This window comes from Heterodontus francisci, chromosome 5 (assembly GCF_036365525.1).
Source record: "Heterodontus francisci isolate sHetFra1 chromosome 5, sHetFra1.hap1, whole genome shotgun sequence".
Classification (NCBI taxonomy): domain Eukaryota; kingdom Metazoa; phylum Chordata; class Chondrichthyes; order Heterodontiformes; family Heterodontidae; genus Heterodontus; species Heterodontus francisci.
In genome coordinates, this window is record NC_090375.1 from 71,929,682 (window position 1) to 71,954,364 (window position 24,683).

Here is a 24,683-nt window from a genome sequence, read left to right on the forward strand (position 1 = left end):
CTTTTTGAAAGCTGCAGCCTGACTATTTGAAAGTTGCAAGTAGCACTCAGATCACTTTAACTTTTTTCTGTTGAGCTGTTGTTTAATTTGCAGTATTTCTAAAACTAGCACCTACATGTGCTTTCTAATTTAAAAAGGAAATATCTCTTCCAGTCACAATATCTAACGAAATAGGCAATTCACTCCTAACTCACATGAATCATAGAATCATAGAAAGTTTAAGGCACAGAAAGAGGCCATTTGGCCTATCGTGTCTGTGCCAGCCGAAAAACGATCCATCTATTCTAATCCCACCTTCTAGCATTTGGTCTGTCGCCCTGCAGATTATGACACTTGAGGTGCATATCCAGACTCTTTTTTTGAATGAGTTGAGGGTTTCTACCTCAACTACCCTTTCAGGTTGTGAGTTCCAGAACCCCACCACCCTGTGGGTAAAAAAGGTTTTCCTCATCTCCCCTCTAATTTTTCTACCAATCACTTTAAATCTATGCCCCCTCGTCATTGACCTCTCTGTTAAGGTGAATAGACCCTTCTCCTCCACTCTATCCAGGTCCCTCAAAGTTTTATACATTTCAATCAGATCTCCCCTCAGCCTTCTCTGTTCCAAGGAGAACAACCCCAGCCTATCCAAACTTTCCTCATAGCTGCATTTTCCCAGTCCTGGCAATGTCCTCGTAAATTTCCTCTGTACCCGACCCGAACCCAACAGGACCCAATGACATGTGTTGGGTGCAGGTCGGGTCGGATTGCACATCCAGGTCTGGCATTTGGGCTTGGGTCGAGCCGGGTCGGACACTCTCTATCACAGGTAAGTGACTCCAATGTTAGTTTAATTTTTGAAATAGAAAGGTGGTTTTGTTAGTTATTTTAAGCTTGTGCAGATCAGCAAGAAAGTGAAAAATGGAAGGTAAGTTAACTGATTGTCAGGTCGGGCGTGTGAAAAAATGGAAGGACTCTGGTCGGGTCGGACTCGGGTAGGATGTGGTTCTGTCAGGCTCGGGTTGGGTTTTTTTTTGCAGACCTGAGCAGGCCTTACTCTGTACCCTCTCTAGTGCAATTATATCCTTTCTGTAATGAGGTGACCAAAACTGCACACAGTACTCAAGTTGTGGCCGAATCAATGAGTTGTGCAGTTCCAGCAGAATATAAGAATATTCTATACCTGGGCTAATAAAGGAAAGGATTCTATATGCAGGAAGATATTGATGGTCTGTCAGATGGGCAGAAAAGTGGCAAATGGAATTCAACCTGGAGAAGTGTGAGGTGATGCATTTTGGGGAGGTCAAACAAGGCAAAGGAATACACGATTAATGGGAAAATACTGAGAAGTGTAGAGGAAGTGAGGGACCTTGGAGGATTCTGTATGCCTTTTTAACCACTTTATTGACCTGTCCTGCTACGGTCAGGAATCTGTGGACATCCACTCCAAGGTCCCTCACTTCCTCTACACTTCTCAGTATTTTCTCATTAATCGTGTATTCCTTTGCCTTGTTTGACCTCCCCAAAATGCATTACCTCACACTTCTCCAGGTTGAATTCCATTTGCCACTTTTCTGCCCATCTGACAGACCATCAATATCTTCCTGCAGCCTAGAGCTATCCTCCTTGCTATCTACCACACGGCCAATCTTTGTGTCGTCTGAAAACTTTTTGATCATGCCCCCTATATTTACATCAAGATCATTAATATATACCACAAAAAGCAGGGGACCCAGTACTGAGCCCTGCGGAATGCCACTGGAAACAGCCCACCAGTCACAAACACCCGTCAACAATTACCTTTTGTTTCCTGCCACTGAGCCAATTTTGAATCTATATTGCTGCATTTCCCTGGACCCCATGGGATTTTATTGTTTTAACCAGTCTGCCATGTGGGACCTTGTCAATAGCCTTGCTAATATCCATGTAGACCACATCAACTGCACTACCTTCATCTATCTTCCTTGTTACTTCCTCAAAAAATTTGATCAAGTTGGTCAAACAAGATCTTCCCTTAACAAATCCATGCTGACTATCCTTGATTAACCTGTGCCTTTCTAAGTGACAGTTTATCCTATCTCTCAGAATAGATTCCAATAATTTGCCCACTACTGAGGTTAGACTGACTGGCCAGTAATTATTCAGTCTACCCTTTGCTCCATTTTTAAACAGTGGTACAACGTTAGCAGTTCTCCAATCCTCCGGCACCACACCTGTATCCAGTGAGGCCTGGAGAATTATGGTCACACCTTCTGCTATTTCCTCTCTTGCTTCTTTTAACAGCCTAGAGTACATTTCATCCGGCCCTGGTGACTTATCAACTTTCAGGGATGCTAATCCCATTAATACTTCCTCTCTCCCTTTGTTTATCACATCTAATACTTTATACTCCTCCTCCTTAACAACAAAATCTGCATCTTCCCCCTCTTTTGTGAAGACAGTTGCAAAGTATTCATTAAGAACCATACCAATATCTTCTGCCCCTACACATAGGTAACTTTTTTGATCTTTTATGGGCTCTGCTCTCTGTTATCCTCTTACTCTTAATATATTGATAAAACATCTTTTAGTTCACCTTGATTTTGTTTGCCAATATTCTTTCATGCACTCTCTTTACTTTCCTAATTTCCTTTTTGATTTCACCCCTCCATTTTCTATACTCCTCTCAGCTTTCTGTAGTATTGAGTTCTCGGTGTCAGACATAAGCTTTCCTTTCCTGCCTTATCTTACCCTGCTGGGTCCTTGACATCCATGGGGCTCTAGATTTGCCCATCTCTCACTTTTCTTTGTGGGAACATGTTTACCCTGAACCCCTTGAATCTCCCCTTTGAATACCTCCCACTGCCCTGACACTGATTTACCTTAATGTAGCAGTTTCCAGTCCACCTTCGCTAAATCACTCCTCAGTTTATTAAAATTGGCCTTGCTCCAATTGAGAACTCTAACTACTGTTGTTTCTTTGTCCTTTTCCATAATTATGTTAAAACTGACTGAATTATGATCACTACCACCAAAATGCTCTCCCACTGCCACTCCTTCCACATGCCCATCTTCATTTCCTAAAACTAAGTCTAAAACAGTGACCTCTCTTGTTGGACTTGCTACATACTGGGTAAAAAGTTTCTCCTGAATGCTGAATTCTGCTCCTTCAATTCCTTTGACACTAAAACTATCCCAGTTAATATTGGGGTAGTTAAAATCCCCTACTATTACTGCCTTATTGTTCTTGCAATTCTCAGAGATTTGCCTACATATCTGATCTTCTATCTCCCTCTGACTGGGGGTCTGTGGTACATTCCCAGCAGTATGAATGCCCCTTTTTTGTCCCTTAGCTCAATCCATATGGCTTCATTTGATGAACCTTCCAAAATATCATCCCTCCTCACAGCTGTAATTGTTTCCTTGACCAAAATTGCCACTCCCCCTCCTTTCTTATCCCTCTCCCTATCGTGTATGAAAACTCTGTAACCAGGAACGCTGTGCTGCCATTCCTGTCCCCCCTTAAGCCATGTTTCTGTAATAGCTATGATATCATATGCCATGTGTCTATCTGTGCCGTCAGCTCATCTGCTTTATTTGCTATACTCCTTGAACTGAAATAGGTACCCTTGAGCACTGCCAGTTTCTCCGTCTCCGACGCATCTGCTCTGATGATGCCACCTTCCATGACAGTGTTTCTGATATGACCTCCTTTTTCCTCAACCGAGGATTCCCCCCCCCCCCCCACCCACCACTGTTGTTGACAGGGCCCTCAACTGTGTCCGGCCCATTTCCCGCACCTCTACCCTCACCCCTTCCCCTCCCTCCCAGAACTGTGACAGGGTACCCCTTGTCCTCACTTTCCATCCCATCAGCCTCCATATCCAAAGGATCATCCTCCGCCATTTCCGCCACCTCCAGCGTGATGCCACGACCAAACGCATCTTTCCCTCCCTTCCCCTGTCAGCATTCCGAAGGGATCATTCCCTCCGCGATACCCTGGTCCACTCCTCCATTACCCCCACCACCTCGTCCCCATCCCATGGCACCTTCCCCTGCAATCGCAGGAGGTGTAATACCTGCCCATTTACCTCCTCTCTCCTCACTATCCCAGGCTCCAAACACTCCTTTCAGGTGAAGCAGCGATTTACTTGTACTTCTTTCAATGTAGTATACTGTATTCGCTGCTCGCAATGTGGTCTCCTCTACATTGGGGAGACCAAGTGCAGACTGGGTGACCGGTTTGCGGAACATCTCCTCTCAGTCCACAAGCAGGACCCTGAGCTTCCGGTTGCTTGCCATTTCAACACTCCCCCCTGCTCTCATGCTCACATCTCTGTCCTGGGATTGCTGCAATGTTCCAGTGAACATCAATGCAAGCTCGAGGAACAGCATCTCATTTACCGATTAGGCACACTACAGCCTGCCGGACTGAACATTGAGTTCAATCATTTCAGAGCATGAGTGGCCCCCCATTTTACTTTTATTTTTAGTTATTTTTTCTTTTTTTCTTTTTTACATTTTTTATAACTTTTTTTTATGTTTATTTTATTTCATCTTGGTTTGTTCAGTTTGCTTACCCATTGTTTTTTCTCATGTTTGTACTTGCTGCTGTTCAACCTTCAGTCCGTTAACACCCTATTTGTACTAATGCTTTGTCTTTCAACACACCATTAACATATTGTTTGCCTTTGCTCCATGACCTTTTGGTAAGCTATGTGGCCTTGTCCAATCTACACCTTCTCCTTTGTTATCTCTTGCCCCACCCCCGCCTCACTTGCTTATAACCTTTGACATTTCTAATATTTGCTAGTTCCAAAGAAGGGTCACTGACCCGAAACATTAACTCTGCTTCTTTTTCCACAGATGCTGCCAGACCTGCTGAGTGGTTCCAGCATTTCTTGAGTCTACCCTCAGGTCCCCGTCCCCCTGCCAAATTAGTTTAAACCTTCCTGAACAACACTAGCAAAATGTCCCACAAGGAACTCAGTCCTGGCTCTGTTCAGGTGCAACCTGTCTGGCCTGTATTGGTCCCATCTCCTCTAGAGCCGGTTCCAATATCCCAGGAATCTAAAGCCCTCCCTCCTGCACCATCTTTCCAACCAAGCATTTATGCCTCTTATCTTTCTATTTCTATACTCACTTGCATGTCGCACTGAAAGTAATCTGGAGATTACTATTTTTGAGGTCCTACTTGCTAATTTCTTACCTTACTCCCTAAATTCTACCCATGTTGTTGGTTCTGATGTAGACCACAACTTCTGGCTGTTCACCCTCCCCCTTCAGGATGCTCTGCAGCCATTCAGTGACATCCTTGAGGCTGGCACCAGGGAGGCAACACAACATCCTGGATTCACGTCTGCGGCCACAGAAGCGCCTGTCTGTTCCCCTGCCTATTGAATCACCTATGGCTTTTACAGTCTTCCCTGTACCCCACTGTGCAGCTGAGCCACCCATGTGCCATGAACTTGGCTCTGGCTGCACTCCCCAGGTGAAGCATCACTGTCCTCATTATTCAGAACTGAATGCCTGTTGGAGAGTGAAATGTACTCGGGGGGGTGGTGGGGGGGGGGGGGTCTCCTGCCCTACCTGCCTGATTCTTTTTGACTGCCTGGTGCTCACCCATTCCCTCTCTCCCTGCATACTTTTCAGCTGTGGGGTGAACACATCTATCAACATGCTATCCACGTAGCTCTCATCCTCACGAATGCACCGCAGTGTTGCCAGCTGCCACTCAAGTTCCAAAACCCAGAGCTCAAGCTGCCGCAATTGACAACACTTCCTGCACAAATGGTTCTCCAGGATACGGGAAGCATCCTGGAGCTCCCATATCGCACAGGAGATGCACTCTCGTGGTTGAAGTACCCCTGCTATTCTGTTATTAGTTGACCCTTTGCTACTGCTAAAAAAAAACCTTACCAATACTACAACACCTTAGAATTATTCATAAAACCTTAATAGTACTGATAAATCCTACAAAAAATCAAAATATTCACTAGTTGAAATAAACCTTACTCAGAAAAAATAATATTCGCCAGCTACTCACTTGTTCCTTATTATTAATACTTAATTTATACTCTTTTTTCTTAGTCTGCCAGTTGTTAAAACATTATAGCCCTGCTTAACACGCCCACCCTGACAGTGGTGTACTAACCCAGCTATTTACTGATACTCCCTAACAGCAGTTACTCACCAACCAATCACTGTGCAGCTTTCCTGTGATGTCACTGTTCACTTTGTTTTCCAACTCTGGTGCGCCTGGGCTCCTCTCCGCTCTGCTCTCACTGTTTCCCGCTTTCTGAGTGAACTCACGCTCTATCTCTCCTGGTCTCTTTATGCTCCGCTTCACTCCCACTGTTTCCCACTGTCTCCATGCAATAACCATTATATCTCATCATGGGGTGGCACAGTGGTTAGCACTACAGCCTCACAGCTCCAGCGACCCGGGTTCAATACTGGGTACTGCCTGTGTGGAGTTTGCAAGTTCTCCCTGTGTCTGCGTGGGTTTCCTCCGGGTGCTCCGGTTTCCTCCCACATGCCAAAGACTTGCAGGTTGATAGGTAAATTGGCCATTATAAATTGCCCCTAGTATAGGTAGGTGATAGGGAAATATAGGGGACAGGTGGGGATGTGGTAGGAATATGGGATTAGTGTAGGATTAGTATAAATGGGTGGTTGATGGTCGGCACAGACTCGGTGGGCCGAAGGGCCTGTTTCAGTGCTGTATCTCTAAACTAAATTTGTTCAATCTCTCTCTGACCTTTTGGCAGTAGACTTGCTCATTTCAAGTGACCAATTTGTATCAACTTCTTACATTTTAAAAGGTTATTTGGGTTAATTTTGTGTCATCACTTTCTATGAGATGCTCTCAGCATCAAACAATCACAGGCTAGGTATAGCGCAATGAAATAAAGAGCAAAACTCCGATCCTGCTGCAACCTCAAAAAATCATTCTGTAATGCAGCAGTAGAGCTTTTCCACTTCAATACACCAGGATGTGGGGAGAGATTGAGGTAAATTTTAACTTGCAGGAGGACATGGGTCCAGGAGTTGGGGGGTGGCGGAGGGGAGGGTGGTTTAAAAGCTCAAAGATTGGCAGCATTTCAGGAAACCAGCTCCATTCTACTTCTGCATTTAACTCGAGTGCATTCGGCTGCATTTGGGTCGCCCCCTTGAGAAAGGCATGTTGTTAATTTTAATTTGTTAATTGGTCAATTCTTCTTCTTCTTTGGGCCTCCTTATCTCGAGAGACAATGGATACGCGCCGGCGCATGCCTGGGCAAATTTATGGAGGTTGAGAGTTGCCCAGTCGTCAAAACCCCCCTCTCGGCCTTTCTGGTGGGGTCCAAAGGAGTGCAGGACACGACGTTTGGCACCAGTATGGCTGCAGGAACTGCCGGAAACATGCCAAAGGTGACACATGACCGCCTACGAGGTTCCGCTCCGGATTTTCTGTTAGGGTTTACTCCCTTAGCCTTGGTCTCTCCCGAGACGCCCTCAATTAGGGTGAAATTAACATGACTTTTGGAATTTAACTGTGAATGCCCAGGTATCACAGGCTTCCTGGAACTCACTCAGTGAAAGCAAGGCAAGAACACAGTCGCAATGGAGGAGAATGAAGACATAACAGGGTAATATGCTTACCCATTGTCTCTCGAGACAAGGAGGCCAAAGAAGAAGATGCCAATAAGCAATGTAAGCTCATGGCTGATTTCTTGTCTGATTATCTGAAAGGCTTTGTTCACAGTACTGCTCCTGAAAGGTTACTTTCAAAACACTAGAGGTTACTTCCACAAGTATAGAAAATTGAGGTTCTGTGTCTCAGTACGTACTACTCCTTTATCTTTGAGTCACTAGGTTATAGGTTTAAGTTTCACTCCAGGACTTATGTCTGCAGAGTGAAGTTACCACTCCAGTGTGGTGGGGCTGTCTTTTGGTGAGATGTTAAACTGAGGCCCCACCTGCCCCCTCAGGTGGAGTTAAAAGATCCTGTGGCACTATTTTGAAGAACAGGAGGAGAGTTATCCTCGATGTCCCGGCCAATATTTATCTCTCAATCAACATCACAAAGACAGATTATCTGGTGATTATTACATTGATGTTTGTGCGATTTTGCTGTGTGCAAAGTGACTGCCACATTTCCTACATTACAACAGTGATTACACTTCAAAAGTACCTCATTGGAGAAAGAGCTTTGACACCAGTCGTTGTGAAAAGTGCTATCATAAATGCAAATCTTTTTCTTTTTATTCTATTTCTGGTCTCTATTTTGAAACTTTGATCTATCCGATCCGAATGGGTGCTATTTATATTGTTCTACTTTGGACCTCAAATGAGGACCAAGTTGATCACTGCATTAACAGCACCAGCAGCAGCAGTCTGCTCCTCATAGACCTGCTGCTCCACAGGAGAGGGGATGGGCAGAAAGATGCAACTCGCAGGAGGTTACAATCATATCACAGAGTATACAGGCAGAAGATAAGCTGCCTTGACATGCCAGAACACCAGTGTCTGAGGAGGATCAGAGTCTCACATCAGGTGGTGGCAGACCTTTGCAGCCTGCTGGAAAAGAACTGGCTGCCAAATGGAGCTTGTGGCCACACATTGCCAGTGGGTCTCAAAATCACCACCGTCTTCATCTACTTTGTCTCTGGCTCCTTCGAGGACTCTGCAGGAAACATTTGCAGGATCTCAGTCACCAGGTGATAAATGTATAAGATAGGTGATTGATGGCTTGTTTGCCAGGCCGGGCAATTATATCAACTTTGTCACCGATAATGTCAATCAGAATGAGCAGGCACTTCACTTTGTGACTCTGGCTGGCTTCCCATAGGTACAGGATGTCATTAAGGCACCCCTAGATCAATCAGCAGTGCTCATCAATCACAAGTGCTTCCACTACATCAATGCACAGCTGGTATACAACCACAAAAGATGTTTATGCAGGTGTGCACAAGATTCCAAGGCATCTACCGTGATGTTTCATCCTGCAGCGGTTCACCCTTCTTGATCTCTTCAACCCCCTTACTGGCTGGGTGCTTGGAAACAAGGGATACCCACTTAAAATGTGTCTGATGACACCCCTGAGGAACTCAATCAATCATTGAGGGCCCAGGAGCGATACAGTGAAAGCCACATGACAACCAGATGTGTCATTGGGCAAGCCATCAGCACCGTGGAGATGCGCTTCAGGTGCCTAGGCAGATCTGGAAGCCCCTTTAGTAATCACCAGCCATAGTTTCCAGAATGGTCATGCTGTGCTGCACAGCATCGCACAGCAGTGGAATTTGGACCTGCAGGTGCAACAAAACGCAGAGCACAGAGCTTCTTCAGATGATTTTGAGGAGGAGGACCTGGAAGAGGAGGAGATGAAGATGGAATGTGATGTGGCCAAGGCACAAGTAGCTGCATTCATTGCTGCCTGGGATGTTGTCATTATTGCGAGGATCACTTAAATTCCACCTATCCCCCCCCCATCTGACAGCCATGTGCAAAAGCCACTCTCCCTTCTCTCCCCCAACAATAAGCATTCCTGCAAACAACCAAGTATCCTTTTCACAGTCCCCCACATAGTTCAGCATCAATTTTTGTCTCACCATTCATCACCTGTGAAAAGGCCACTTGTCATAGAATCATAGAGTCGTACAGCATAGAAACAGGCCCTTCGGCCCACTGCGTCCATGACGACCATAATGCCTATCTATACTAATCCCACCTGCCTGCATTAATTCCATATCCCTCTATGCCTTGCTCATTCAAGTACCTGTTCAGATGCCTCTTAAATGTCGCTACTGTTCCTACCTCCACCACCTCCTCAGGCAGCTCATTCCAGATACCCATTATTCTTTGTGTGAAAAATGTATCCCTTTGATCCCCTTTAAACCTCCTCTCTCTCACCTTAAGTCTATGCCCTCTAGTTTTAGCCACCCCTACCATGGGAAACAGACTCTGGCTATCTACCCTATCTATGCCTTTCATAATTTTATATACCTCTATCATGTCCCCTCTCAGCCTCCTTCGCTCCAGGGAAAACAGACCCAGCCTATCCAATCTCTCTTTATAACTCAAGCCCTCCAAACCAGGCAACATCCTTATGAATCTTTTCTGCACCCTCTCTAGCTTAATCACATCTTTCCTGTAGTGCGGCGACCAGAACTGCACACAATACTCCAAATGCGGCCTAACCAACGTTATGTACAACTGTAACATGACATCCCATCTCTTGTACTCAATGCCTCGGCCAATGAAGGCAAGCATGCCATATGCCTTCTTCACCACCATGTCTACCTGTGCTGCCACTTTCAGGGAACTATGTACTTGCTCCCCAAGGTCTCTCTGCTCAACAACACTCCCCAGGGCCTTGCCATTCACTGTATATGTCCTGCCCTGGTTTAACTTCCCAAAGTGCATCACTTCACACTTGTCTGCGTTAAATTCCATTTGCCAATCCCTTGCCCACTTTCGCAGTTGATCTATATCCTGTTGTAACCTTAGACAAACCTCTTCACTGTCCACTATACTACCAATTTTGGTGTCATCTACAAAGTTACTAATCATGCCCCTTATATTCACATCCAAGTCATTAATATATATGACAAACAACAGAGGGCCCAACACTGATCCCTGCAGCACACCACTGGTCACCGGCCTCCAATCTGAAAAACAACCCTCCACTACCACCCTCTGCCTCCTATCACCAAGCCAATTTTGTATCCAATTGGCTAGCTCACCCTGGATCCCATGTGTTCGAACCTTCTGGACCTGCCTACCATGCGGGACCTTGTCAAAGGCCTTGCTAAAGTCCATATAGACAACTTCCACTGCCCTGCCCTCGTCAATCCTCTTGGTCACCTCCTCAAAAAACTCAATCAAATTCATGAGACATGATTTCCCATGCACAAAGCCATGCTGACTATCCCTTCTCAGACCATGCCTTTCCAAATGCATATAAATCCTGTCTCTCAGAATCCCTCCCAATAACTTTCCCACCACTGATGTAAGGCTCACCGGCTGATGTTGCCCATTTTGCTTGCTGCCTGACCAGGAAAGTGGTGGAAACAAATAATATTTATGTAGCTCAAAAAGACAAACAGAAACTTAGCATTCGAGCATTCTGTAACACACATGTGCATGCCCTTGTGCAACTAAGGGCTGGATTTACCGACCACCACCCCCCACCCCCCACCCCCAATGTCAGGTTTCGTGGCAGGGGGTCTGGAAAATGCCACCGAAAGAGGGCCATCACGCACCCCAATGCCAGGAGGACCCAGCCCGATATTAGTGGCAACGATGCGACATGGTGGCAACTCCACTGCTTGGCCACTGGACCCCTATTTGAATAAAATAAAATGATTGATTTAATTAAGCTCACGTCGCTGTCTGATGTCTCGTTGCAATCTTCGGCCCAGCGGCCGCTTCTCCCGTGCCTTCGGATCCCTGTCCGGGGAAACAAGGCTCAACACTGGTGGGGGGATGGGGGGGGGGGTTCGAGGAGGTAAGTTTATCAGTGCTGGGGGGGGGCGGGAAATGGGGTGAAATTAATGTCATGGGTGTAGGGGATGGTGGGAAGGGTTGCAGTTAAAAGTTTATGCAGTTTGGGGGTGGGAGAGAGGTCAGATGGTAAAGGTGTAAGTGTTTTGGGGGGGGCGAGGGCAAATAATTAATTTAGCTGTTATTGGGGGGTGGGAGAGGGGGAAAAGAGATGTATTTATTTATTTTAATTCAATTTGCCTTTAAATATTTAAATTAGCCGGTATGGCTGACAGCCCTTTAAAAATAGCACCAGCGCCCGCGCGCAGGCAGTGATGGACAGCTCGCTCCTTCCATGTGGGGCGGCCCGCTGCAGGGATGAAAATGAGCCACCGCACGGAAAATTGCGGCAGTTCTATGCTGTGCAGCCCGCACAGGCGGGCTGCTGTTTTCTCATCTCGCTGCCGATCTCAGCGGCCAGATTATAAAATCCAGCCCTAAATCTTTACTCTTCCTCTTCCTAACACTTCTACGTGGTGCATCCCCTGTAGTTTCTGCTGAGGTAAAGGCATGCCACTTGAATCTCTGCTCTGAATGCTGCAATGTTCTTGGCTGATATCCTTTGGGTTTGTGAAACCCATGAGGGCCCCATCAAAGACTGCTCCACCTGCACCTTTGCAGAGACAGACGCAAGCATTGGGACACAAGGCAGCATGCGGAGTACTCACTGAGTGGGGACAGGTGAAAAATGGAATCACTTTGAGCTGAGTCCCCATTTCCATGTCACCTTTCACCACCAGCCCTCATGCTCCACCCACACTTCTCTGTTAGTAATGAGCTGGAGAATACTTTCCTGCAGATTGGTGGGGTGATCAATCACCAAGATTAGGGTTTCATGAATCCTATTTAAAACAGCATTAGTAGGGCTAGATTTTATGTAGGCAGCGGGGGTCCCAATGCCGGGCCCAAAAGGCAAAGGGAACCCCTCCTGGGCCCTTTGGAGACCACAACCCCTTCGTCCCCAGCTCCGTTTTAGGACAGGGGTTCCGCCTCCAAGAGCTGCTAGCCAATCAGAGGACCGGCAGCTCAGTAGTATCAGCGGTGCCACTGCAAGTGGTGGCCACTGCCAGTACTACAAGAGGCCCGGGACCAGGCCCAGCATTGGAACCCTGAACCCCATGTACGGGTAGCGGGGTCACCGGGGCCAGTCCGGCAGGCCCTGGAGAGGATGGAGGAGGGGGCATTGAGGGATGGGGGCCGTTAGTGGATAGGCGGCCTTTGCCACTGGGGGCCCTCAGTGGGCCATAGATTGCCCATGGAGAAGGAACCGCCCCAACCCCGCAAAGAGGCTCCCTTGCTTTACTGGGTGACCTCTCCACATGGCAGATTCCCCCTCACCCAGCCACTGGTAATTGGCCACTTTAAGGCCCCAATTGGCCTCTGGGTGGGAAGGTCGTCCTCTGCCTTCCCCACCCTGAACTAAATTTAAAGGAATTGGGAAGGTGATAGACACTCTCCACAACCCCCTTTCCCACCTCTCTCTTGCGTTCTGTGCTCTCTTCTGCAAGGAGTGAAAGAAGAGACCTATGTGTAAGAGTAATGGATTGTTTAAACAGCTGGATGGAGAGTATTTGTTGAGGGTAACTAAGAGGGAGAGGTGTGACATTGCATTAAGAAGATAGTAAGTATCAGTGGTGGAAGGATAGATGGAGATGTGAGGAAGTGCATTGTTACAAATAGGTGAGAAAGAGGTCTAAGGGTCCCTTTCAGCCTTCACCTGGTTTTTTAGCTCCCCCTTGGCGAATCCTTGTTCACCACTTTCCAATTATAAGGCAAAGAAATGAGCACAAACAGGCTTTCTTAGGTTTAAAGACGAAAGGTGAAATTTTATTAAAATTAAAGTTAAACTCTAATTCAGTTGACGCCAATGGATACATGACACGTCCACGCGAGCATGCATACGCGATACACACATGCAACTAGAGACAGAAAAGAACAGAAGAAATATAAAGTGGAAAGGCTGGAGGCAATATCTGAAGAGGGTTTTGTTATCGTGCTTTGAGCTTGCTACAGTCCTTGATTGTAGATAGATCTTGCTTTTTGTTGAGGCCCAGTATTCTTCTTAAACCTTGTTCGCTGTAGGAGACTTTTCTCTCTTGGGCTTCATGTGTCTTCAGGGGCTTTCAGTTCCATGAGAAAGAGATGGGAGCAGACAGGCAGACACAAGGTCTTCTTCAGTCCAGGAACCAAGAGCTTTCTGCCAGTTCAAACACTGTCACTACAACTTAAAACTCCCCAAGTTAGCCAGCAGGGTGGTCACGTGACTGACTGGTTTGACCAGGTCTGTTCTGTGTATTGTATGGCAGCAGGGGATAGGCCCTTTGTTCCAACACTTTCTGCTAATATGTAAAAATGTCTTTCTGGCGAGGGGCCTGGCAATTCCTAAACAGGCCTCCTCCTCTTCCTGGCAACAATTTGAAATTTAATGTCCATGTGGCAAAATTAATGTGCCTCATTCTTGGCAGGTGGGGGCCTGCATGACATGCATAAACAGAGAAGGATGGTTGCACCTACGAGGTAAGTTGGTGTGAGGAATGATGTGCTGAAGTAGGCTTGAGAAGGCAGAGTGAGGGGGCTGGTGTGATTCACACAACAGGATATACTTGTATGTGTGACTGCTCTCACCTTTCCTGCCCTGCTTGGCTCATTAAATCACTTTTGGCATTGAATCCAGGAGTATGGCATCACACTCCTGCTACTCATCTCCACTACTTCTAGCCACACCTTCTTGATTTCACTAGCATGCTTCGTCCTCCCACCAATAGGAAACAATATTTCCCTGCAGACTCTTACAGAACACAGCATTGAATCCAGGGAAACATCGCGAAAGTGAGGCAAAGCCTTTGGGCATGTAGACGCCATTCTGTCACTTCCTTGTTCTCAACTCCAGAATCCATCAAATATCCCTTTAAATCCTGGAGTTGTAATTGATTCGGACGAGTTGTCATCATGTCCCCTCAACCTAATTGATGGAGGAATCTGAAAATAATATGTTAATGCAGTGGCTGGATTAAAAAGCCACTGGCAAAAGCCACTCCCTGATGCACTGCACTTATTTCCATGTTTCCTTTGCACTTCCAGATCACCCACCACATTAGCAACTTAAAATCCAGCCCAATAATTCCTCCACCTACTGAGATCACAGCTCATTTACTACATATATATTCCCTGATTGCTATGGAGGGGTAAGAAGTATTAAACAAGATAAGGATGTCTTGATTATACAGTTGAATTGCATTGAATTTCATGTGAGCTAGCTGAAAGATAAAGCAAAGTTGTGTAATGCCATCAGATTCTTTTGTAGTGTTAAATGTTTATTTCTGTTAAAAATTGTGAAAAATTGCACTTTCTACATTTTGTAATGTTAATTATAATTTTACCAATTTATAGAATAAATTTATAGTTTTGTACTGTTACAACCATGGTAGAGGTGAAAAATTAATATTCTTACTCAGTGTTATTGCTATCAATGGTACGAAACAATTCATGCATCTCTTCTGTATTCAGGACTCCATCTGTAAAGTAAGCCTTGAATTCATCAAAGGACAGCTTGCCATCATCTGTAAACAAAGAAGAGATTTAGCAGTTACTGTGTGCTAATTGCCTTTATCTTCATCAACCTGGTCATTTTAAAAACTCTTCACAATGATGGCGTGTTAAAACTGGCTAGATTGAATCAGAATATATAATGGATTAGTAATATGTGCAAAATGGCATTAATCTTTCAAAACTATTGCATATGGCAACTTGAGACTCATGACTAAAGTGTATTAAATTGTTCTGTTTTATAGTAATGGCTGAGGTTGCTACCTTATGGTATTTTTCCAATTCTTTTGGTTGTCATGGGGATGAACCTGAAGAGGTGATTCTGCAATCATAGAATCATAGAATGATGCACCACAGAAATAAGCTGTTCAACCCATTGCGCCTGTGTAGGCTCTTTGATAGATATATCCAATTTGTCCTGCTCCCCAGCTCTGTCTCTAATAGCCCTGGAAATGTTTCCCTTCAACTATTTATCCAATTCCCTTTTGAAAGTTACGACTGACTCAGTGTGAAACAGCGAGAGCGAAGCAGAGAGGAGTCCAGGAGCGCCGGAGTTTGAAAACAAAGTGAACAGTGACATCACAGAAAAGTTGCAAGGTGATTAGTTGGTGAGCAACTGCTGTTAGGGAATACCAGTAAGTCGCTGGGTTCGTACACAACTGTTAGGGTAGGTGTGTAAATAGCTGGGTTATAGCATCTCAATAACTGGCAGACTAAAAAAGAGTGTAAATTAAGTATTAATAGTAAGGAACAAGTGAGTAGCTGGTGAGTATTATTCTTTTTTGGAGTAAGATTTATTTTAACGAGTGAACTTTATTGATTTTTAGTAGGATTTCTCAGTACTAATAAGGTTTTATTAATAATTCTAAGCTGTTGTAGTATTGGTAAGGTTTTTTTAGCAGTAGCAAAGGGTCAACTAATAAATAAAGGAATGGCAGGGGTGCTTCAACTTTGGGAGTGCACGTCCTGTGCTATGTGGGAGCTGCAGGATACTTCCCATATCCTGGAGAACCATTTGTGCAGGAAGTGTCATCAATTGCAGCACCTGGCAACACTGCAGTGCATTCGTGAGGATGAGAGCTACATGGATGGTACGTTTATAGATGTGGTCACCCCACAGCTTAAGAGTATGCAGGGAGAGAGGGATTGGGTGAGCACCAGGCAGTCAAAAAGAATCAGGCAGGTAGTGCAGGAGACCCCTGAGTGCATCTCACTCGCCAACAGGTATTCAGTTCTGAATACTGAGGACAGTGATGTTTCACCTGGGGAATGCAGCCAGAGGCAAGTCCATGGCACCATGGGTGGCTTGGCTGCATGGTGGGGGGCGGGGGAAAACTGAAGACTGGAAGAGCCCTAGTGATGGGTGATTCAATAGTCAAGGGAACAGACAGGCGTTCTGTGGCCGCAGACGTGAATCCAGGATGGTGTGTTGCCTTCCTAGTGCCAGGGTCAAGGACATCACTGGCTGCAGAGCATCCTGAAGGGGGAGGGTGAACAGCCAGAAGTTGTGGTCCACATCGGAACCAACAATATAAATAGAAAGAGGGATGTGGTCCTACAGTCAGTATTTAGGGAGCTAGGTAAGAAATTAGCAAGTAGGACCTCAAAAGTAGTAATCTCCAGATTACTCCCAGTGCCACACGCAAGTGAGTATAGAAATAGAAGGATAAGACAGATGAATGCGTGGCTGGAAAGATGGTGCAAGCGGGAGGGCTTTAGAGTCCTGGGACATTGAGACTGGCTCTGGGGCAGATGGGACCTGTACAGGCCAGACGGGTGCATCTGAACAGAAACGGGACTGAGTTCCTTGCGGGATGTTTTGTTAGGGCTGTTGGGGAAGGTTTAAACTAGTTTGGCAGGGGGACGGGGACCTGAGTTGGGGCAAAATCAGAAATGAAAATGGAAGGCAGAAAATTAATGGATGAGTCTGGAAGACAGAAGAGACAAAAGGTTAGAAAATAATAAAAAAAAGTTTGGCAGTGCTCAAGGGTATCTATTTCAATGCAAGGAGTATAGCAAATAAAGGAGCTTACAGGGTAAGATAAGGCAGAATACTACAGAAAGCCGAGAGGAGTATAGAAAGTGGAGGTGTGAAATCAAAAGGGAAATTAGGAAAGCAAATAGAGGGCATGAAAGAGTATTGGCAAGCAAAATCAAGGTGAACCCAAAGATTTTTATCACTACGTTAAGAGTAAGAGGATAACTAAGGACAGAGTAGGGCCAATAAAAGACCAAAAAGGTAACCTATGTGTAGGGGCAGAAGATGGTTCTTAATGAATATTTTGCAACTGTCTTCACAAAAGAGGGGGAAGATGCAGATATTGTAGTTAGGAGGAGGAGTGTAAAGTATTGGACGTGATAAACATAGGGAGAGAGGAAGTATTAATGGGATTAGCATCCTTGAAAGTTGTTAAATCCCCAGGGCCAGAAGAAATGTACCCTAGGCTGTTAAAAGAAGCAAGAGAGGAAATAGCGGAAGGTCTGACCATCATTTTCCAGTCCTCACAGGATACAGGTGTGGTGCCGGAGGATTGGAGAACTGCTGATGTTGTACCTCTGTTTAAAAAGGGAGCGAGCGATAGACCGAATAATTACAGGCCAGTCAGTCTAACCTCAGTACTGGGCAAATTTTTGGAATCTATTCTGAGACAGGATAAACTGTCACTTAGAAAGGCACAGGTTAATCAAGGATAGTCAGCATAGATTTGTTAAGGGAAGATCTTGTTTGACCAACATTGATCAAATTTTTTGAAGAAGTAACAAGGAAGATAGATGAGGGTAGGGTAGTTGATGTGGTCTACATGAATTTTAGCAAGGCTTTTGACAAGGTCCCACATGGCAGACTAGTTATAAATAAAATACCATGAGGTCCAGGGAAATGTAGGAAGGTGGAGACAAATTAAATAAAAGCAAAATACTGCAGATGCTGGAAAACTGAAATAAAAACAAGAAATGCTGGAAGTATTCAGCAGGCCTGGCAGCATCTGTGGAGAGAGAAGCAGAGTTAACATTTCGGGTCAGTTGACCCTTTTTCAGAATGAAGGTGGATACAAAATTGGCTCAGTGACAGGAAACAAAGGGTAATTGTTGAAGGGTGTTTTAGCGACTGGAGGGCTGTTTCCAATGGCGTTCCGCAGGGCTCAGTACTGGGTCCCCTGCTTTTTGTGATATATATTAACAATTTGGATGTAAATGTTGGGGACATGATCAAGAAGTTTGCAGATGACACAAAGTTTGGCTGTGTGGTAGATAGCGAGGAGGATAGCTCTAGGCTGCAGGAAGATATTGATGGTCTGGTCAGATGGGCAGGAAAGTGGCAAATGGAATTCAACCTGGAGAAGTGTGAGGTAATGCATTTGGAGAGGTCAAGCAAGACAAAGGAATACACGATTAATGGGAAAATACTGAGAAGTGTAGAGGAAGTGAGGGACCTTGGAGTGAATGTCCACAGATCCATGAAGGTAGCAGAGCAGGTCGATAAAGTGGTTCAGAAGGCATATGGAATCCTTTCCCTTTATTAGCCAGGGTATAGAATATAAGAGCAGGGAGGTTATGCTGGAACTGTATAACTCATTGGTTCGGCCATAACTTGAGTACTGTGTATAGTTCTGGTCACCTCATTACAGAAAGGATGTAACTGCACTAGAGAGGGTACAAAGGAGATTTACAAGGATGTCGCCAGGACTGGAAAAATGCAGCTATGAGGAAAGATTGGACAGGCTGGGGTTGTTCTACTTGGAACAGAGAAGGCTGAGGGGAGATCTGATTGACATGTACAAAATTTTGAGTGGCCTGGATAGAATGGAGGTTAAGTGTCTATTCACCTTAGCAGAGAGGTCAGTGATGAGGGGGCATAGATTTAAAGTGATTGGTAGAAAAATTAGAGGGGAGATGAAGAATACCTTTTTCACCCACAGGGTGGTGGGGGTCTGGAACTCACTGCCTGAAAGGGAGTTGAGGTATAAACCCTCAACTCATTCAAAAGGAGTCTGGATATGCACCTAAGGTGCCATAATCTGCAGGGATCCAGCCAGATGCTGGAAGGTGGGATTAGAATAGATGGATCGTTTTTCGCCACAGACATAGTGGGCCAAGTGGCCTCTTTCTGTGCCTTAAACTTTCAATGATTCAATGATTCTTCTATGAATCTGCTTCCATCAACATGAGAACATGATAAATGTGTACTCAAGCCATCTCCTCTTTGAAGGCTTCCCATTGTTCTGTTACTGTTTTGCCCACCGATTTTTGATTGCAGATATATTTTCAACTCACTCAAGTAAGCCCTCCTCCAGTTAAATATTTTTGTGCTTGATTTTCCTTGTCATTTTCCATAACTATTCTAAATCTAATGATACATTGCTCTTTGTTCCTCTCCCACTGAAAATGCTCCATTTTCCCCATTTCATTCCCCAGAACTAGATCGAGCATTGCTTCCTTCCTCATTGGACTTAAAACACTGTAATTATCCTAGCCTATATTGGATAATTGAAGTACCCTATTATCATTACACTGTAGTTCTTGCATCTTTCTGTAATTTGCCTACAAATTTGCTTCTCCATCCCACTATTTGGTGGTCTACAATATACACTCATGGCCCTCCTGCCTTGGGCGCTATGGCGTTGGAAGGATGAATGAGAACGGGCAGAGACTGCTTGAGTTGTGTACCTATCATAACCTCTGCATCACCAACTCGTTCTTTCACACTAAACCCTGTCACCAGGTTTCATGGAGGCACCCAAGATCACGTCGTTGGCACCAGCTAGACCTCATTGTCACAAGGCGAGCCGCCTTAAACAGTGTTCAAATCACACGCAGCTTCCACAGTGCGGACTGCGACACCGACCACTCCCTGGTGTGCAGCAAGGTTAGACTCAGACCAAAGAAGTTGCATCATTCCAAGCAGAAGGGCCACCCGCGCATCAACACGAGCAGAATTTCTCACCCACAGCTGTTACAAAAATTTCTAAATTCACTTGTAACAGCCCTTCAAAACACTCCCACAGGGGATGCTGAGACCAAGTGGGCCCACATCAGAGACGCCATCTATGAGTCAGCTTTGACCACCTACGGCAAAAGTGCGAAGAGAAATGCAGACTGGTTTCAATCTCATAATGAAGAGCTGGAACCTGTCATAGCCGCTAAGCGCATTGCACTTTTGAACTACAAGAAAGCCCCCAGCGATTTAACATCCGCAGCACTTAAAGCAGCCAGAAGTACTGCACAAAGAACAGCTAGGCGTTGCGCAAACGACTACTGGCAACACCTATGCAGTCATATTCAGCTGGCCTCAGACACCGGAAACATCAGAGGAATGTATGATGGCATGAAGAGAGCTCTTGGGCCAACCATCAAGAAGATCACCCCCCTCAAATCTAAATCGGGGGACATAATCACTGACCAACGCAAACAGATGGACCGCTGGGTTGAGCACTACCTAGAACTGTACTCCAGGGAGAATGCTGTCACTGAGACTGCCCTCAATGCAGCCCAGCCTCTACCAGTCATGGATGAGCTGGACATACAGCCAACCAAATCGGAACTCAGTGTTGCCATTGATTCCCTAGCCAGCGGAAAAGCCCCTGGGAAGGACAGCATTACCCCTGAAATAATCAAGAGTGCCAAGCCTGCTATACTCTCAGCACTACATGAACTGCTATGCCTGTGCTGGGACGAGGGAGCAGTACCCCAGGACATGCGCGATGCCAACATCATCACCCTCTATAAAAACAAAGGTGACCGCGGTGACTGCAACAACTACCGTGGAATCTCCCTGCTCAGCATAGTGGGGAAAGTCTTTGCTCGAGTCGCTCTGAACAGGCTCCAGAAGCTGGCCGAGCGCGTCTACCCTGAGGCACAGTGTGGCTTTCGTGCAGAGAGATCGACTATTGACATGCTGTTCTCCCTTCGTCAGATACAGGAGAAATGCCGTGAACAACAGATGCCCCTCTACATTGCTTTCATTGATCTCACCAAAGCCTTTGACCTCGTCAGCAGACGTGGTCTCTTCAGACTACTAGAAAAGATCGGATGTCCACCAAAGCTACTAAGTATCATCACCTCATTCCATGACAATATGAAAGGCACAATTCAACATGGTGGCTCCTCATCAGAGCCCTTTCCTATCCTGAGTGGTGTGAAACAGGGCTGTGTTCTCGCACCCACACTTTTTGGGATTTTCTTCTCCCTGCTGCTTTCACATGCGTTCAAATCCTCTGAAGAAGGAATTTTCCTCCACACAAGATCAGGGGGCAGGTTGTTCAACCTTGCCCGTCTAAGAGCGAAGTCCAAAGTACGGAAAGTCCTCATCAGAGAACTCCTCTTTGCTGACGATGCTGCTTTAACATCTCACACTGAAGAATGCCTGCAGAGTCTCATCGACAGGTTTGCGTCTGCCTGCAATGAATTTGGCCTAACCATCAGCCTCAAGAAAACGAACATCATGGGGCAGGATGTCAGAAATGCTCCATCCATCAATATTGGCGACCACGCTCTGGAAGTGGTTCAAGAGTTCACCTACCTAGGCTCAACTATCACCAGTAACCTGTCTCTAGATGCAGAAATCAACAAGCGCATGGGTAAGGCTTCCACTGCTATGTTCAGACTGGCCAAGAGAGTGTGGGAAAATGGCGCACTGACACGGAACACAAAAGTCCGAGTGTATCAGGCCTGTGTCCTCAGTACCTTGCTCTACGGCAGCGAGGCCTGGACAACGTATGCCAGCCAAGAGCGACGTCTCAATTCATTCCATCTTCGCTGCCTTCGGAGAATACTTGGCATCAGGTGGCAGGACTATATCTCCAACACAGAAGTCCTTGAAGCGGCCAACATCCCCAGCTTATACACACTACTGAGTCAGCGGCGCTTGAGATGGCTTGGCCATGTGAGCCGCATGGAAGATGGCAGGATCCCCAAAGACACATTGTACAGCAAGCTCGCCACTGGTATCAGACCCACCGGCCGTCCATGTCTCCGTTATAAAGACGTCTGCAAACGCGACATGAAATCGTGTGACATTGATCACAAGTCGTGGGAGTCAGTTGCCAGCATTCGCCAGAGCTGGCGGGCAGCCATAAAGACAGGGCTAAATTGTGGCGAGTCGAAGAGACTTAGTAGTTGGCAGGAAAAAAGACAGAGGCGCAAGGGGAGAGCCAACTGTGCAACAGCCCCAACAAACAAATTTCTCTGCAGCACCTGTGGAAGAGCCTGTCACTCCAGAATTGGCCTTTATAGCCACTCCAGGCGCTGCTTCACAAACCACTGACCACCTCCAGGCGCGTATCCATTGTCTCTCGAGATAAGGAGGCCCAAAGAATATACACTCAGTAGAGTAATAGTTCCTCCATTATTCCTTAATTCTAACCAAATAGATTCTGTCTTTGACCTCTCAACTGCAACACACTTTTTAAAGCTATTATTGTTTCTTTGATTAATACTACCAACCCCCTTCCTTTTTTTTCCTTCCCTATCCTTCCTGAATATTTTGTAGCCAGGAATATTATGTTTCCAATCCCCCCATCTTTGAGCCCGGTCTCTGTTATTGCCACTATATCATAGTCCTGTGTAGCAACTTATGCCTGTCGCTCACCAACCTTGTTTACCACGCTATGTGCATTTTTGCAAGTGAACTCTAATCCAATCTTAGACTGCTTCATATCTACCTTCTGACTGATTCGTCCTATTTCTGATCTATTCTTTACTCTAGTGATATTTGAATCTCCGATTCCTCTGTGGTCCATGTTTCCCATCTCAAACATTCATCCTAGTGCCTATCCTCTTGTCAAATTAGTTTAAACTTACCCCTACCTAATCATCCTTCTGCAAGGTGCAACCTGTACAGGGTCCTTCCTGCCCCAGAACTTGTCCCAATGCCCAAGGAATCTGAAGTCCTGTCTCCTGAACTATTGTTCTAGGCATGTGTTAACCTGTTTCATCCTATTATTCCTATACTCACTTGCACCTAACAACTGGAGTAATCTAGAAATTGCTACCTTTGAAGTCCTTTTTTTAAAAACTTCATCCCTAGTTCTTGATACTTTGACTGCAGGACCTCAACCCTTTCCCTTCCTGTGACATTGGTTCCCACATGGACCACAACTTCAGATTGTTTCCCTTCCTCCAGAAGGTTCTGCACCCTCTCAGTGATGTCCTGTAACCTGGCACCAGGGGGCAACACACCATGCAGGATTCACATGGGCAGGGGCAGAAATGCCTCCTGACTATTGATTTCTCTATGACCGCTACATTGCTACACTTTGCTGTTCCTTCCTGTACAGTCATCTGCCTCCTAGTGCTTTGGATGTGCTTTAGAATTCAATCTGGCATTTCAAGTGGAGGAACAGCACTTGGAGAAAGTGAAGTCGCATGGGGTCCAGGGTGTACAAGCTAGATGGATAAAGAACTGGCTGGGCAACAGGAGACAGAGAGTAGCAGTGGAAGGGAGTTTCTCAAAATGGAGACGTGTGACCAGTGGTGTTCCACAGGGATCCGTGCTGGGACCACTGTTGTTTGTGATATACATAAATGATTTGGAGGAAAGTATAGGTGGTCTGATTAGCAAGTTTGCAGACGACACTAAGATTGGTGGAGTAGCAGATAGTGAAGGGGACTGTCAGAGAATACAGCAGAATATAGATAGATTGGAGAGTTGGGCAGAGAAATGGCAGATGGAGTTCAATCAGGGAAAATGCAAGGTGATGCATTTTGGAAGATCCAATTCAAGAGTGAACTACATAGTAAATAGAAAAGTCCTGGGGAAAATTTATGTACAGAGAGATTTGGGTGTTCAGGTCCATTGTTCCCTGAAGGTGGCAACACAGGTCAATAGAGTGGTCAAGAAGGCATACGGCATGCTTTCCTTCATCGGACGGGGTATTGAGTACAAGGGTTGGCAGGTCATGTTACAGTTGTATAAGACTTTGGTTCGGCCACATTTGGAATACTGCGTGCAGTTCTGGTCGCCACATTACCAAAAGGATGTAGATGCTTTGGAGAGGGTGCAGAGGAGGTTCACCAGGATGTTGCCAGGTATGGAGGGCGCTGGCTATGAAGAGAGGTTGAGTAGATTAGGATTATTTTCATTAGAAAGACGGAGGTTGAGGGGGGACCTGATTGAGGTGTACAAAATCATGAGAGGTATAGACAGGGTGGATAGCAAGAAGCTTTTTCCCAGAGTGGGGGATTCAATTACTAGGGGTCACGAGTTCAAAGTGAGAGGGGAAAAGTTTAGGGGGGATATGCGTGGAAAGTTCTTTACGCAGAGGGTGGTGGGTGCCTGGAACGCGTTGCCGGCGGAGGTGGTAGATGCGGGCACGATAGCGTCTTTTAAGATGTATCTAGACAGATACATGAATGGGCAGGAAGCAAAGAGATACAGACCCTTAGAAAATAGGCGACAGGTTTAGATAGAGGATCTGGATCGGCGCAGGCTTGGAGGGCCGAAGGGCCTGTTCCTGTGCTGTAATTTTCTTCTTTGTTCTTTGGAGGATATTCTACCTCTTAATTTTAATATTTGGGAATTTACTTGATCTAAGCCACTTTATAGTTTATATATTTCAACAAGTTTCTCCCTTGATCATATTTTTCCCAGGTTGTAGAGGTTGAGAGTTCTTAACCTTACCTCATACTCATCCTTCGCCAATCCCATATCCAGC

General features: G+C 45.7%; 1 protein-coding gene across 1 annotated transcript in view; it reads right to left on the reverse strand.

The window, feature by feature from the left end:
• The window catches only part of necab1 (N-terminal EF-hand calcium binding protein 1), a 346,067-nt gene that overhangs the window by 249,761 nt on the left and 71,623 nt on the right, over window positions 1–24,683 (reverse strand). The window contains exon 3 of the mRNA XM_068030830.1: window positions 14,939–15,047. Within this exon, the coding sequence (XP_067886931.1) occupies window positions 14,939–15,047 (109 nt within the window). The remainder of the gene's footprint in view (window positions 1–14,938; window positions 15,048–24,683) is intronic.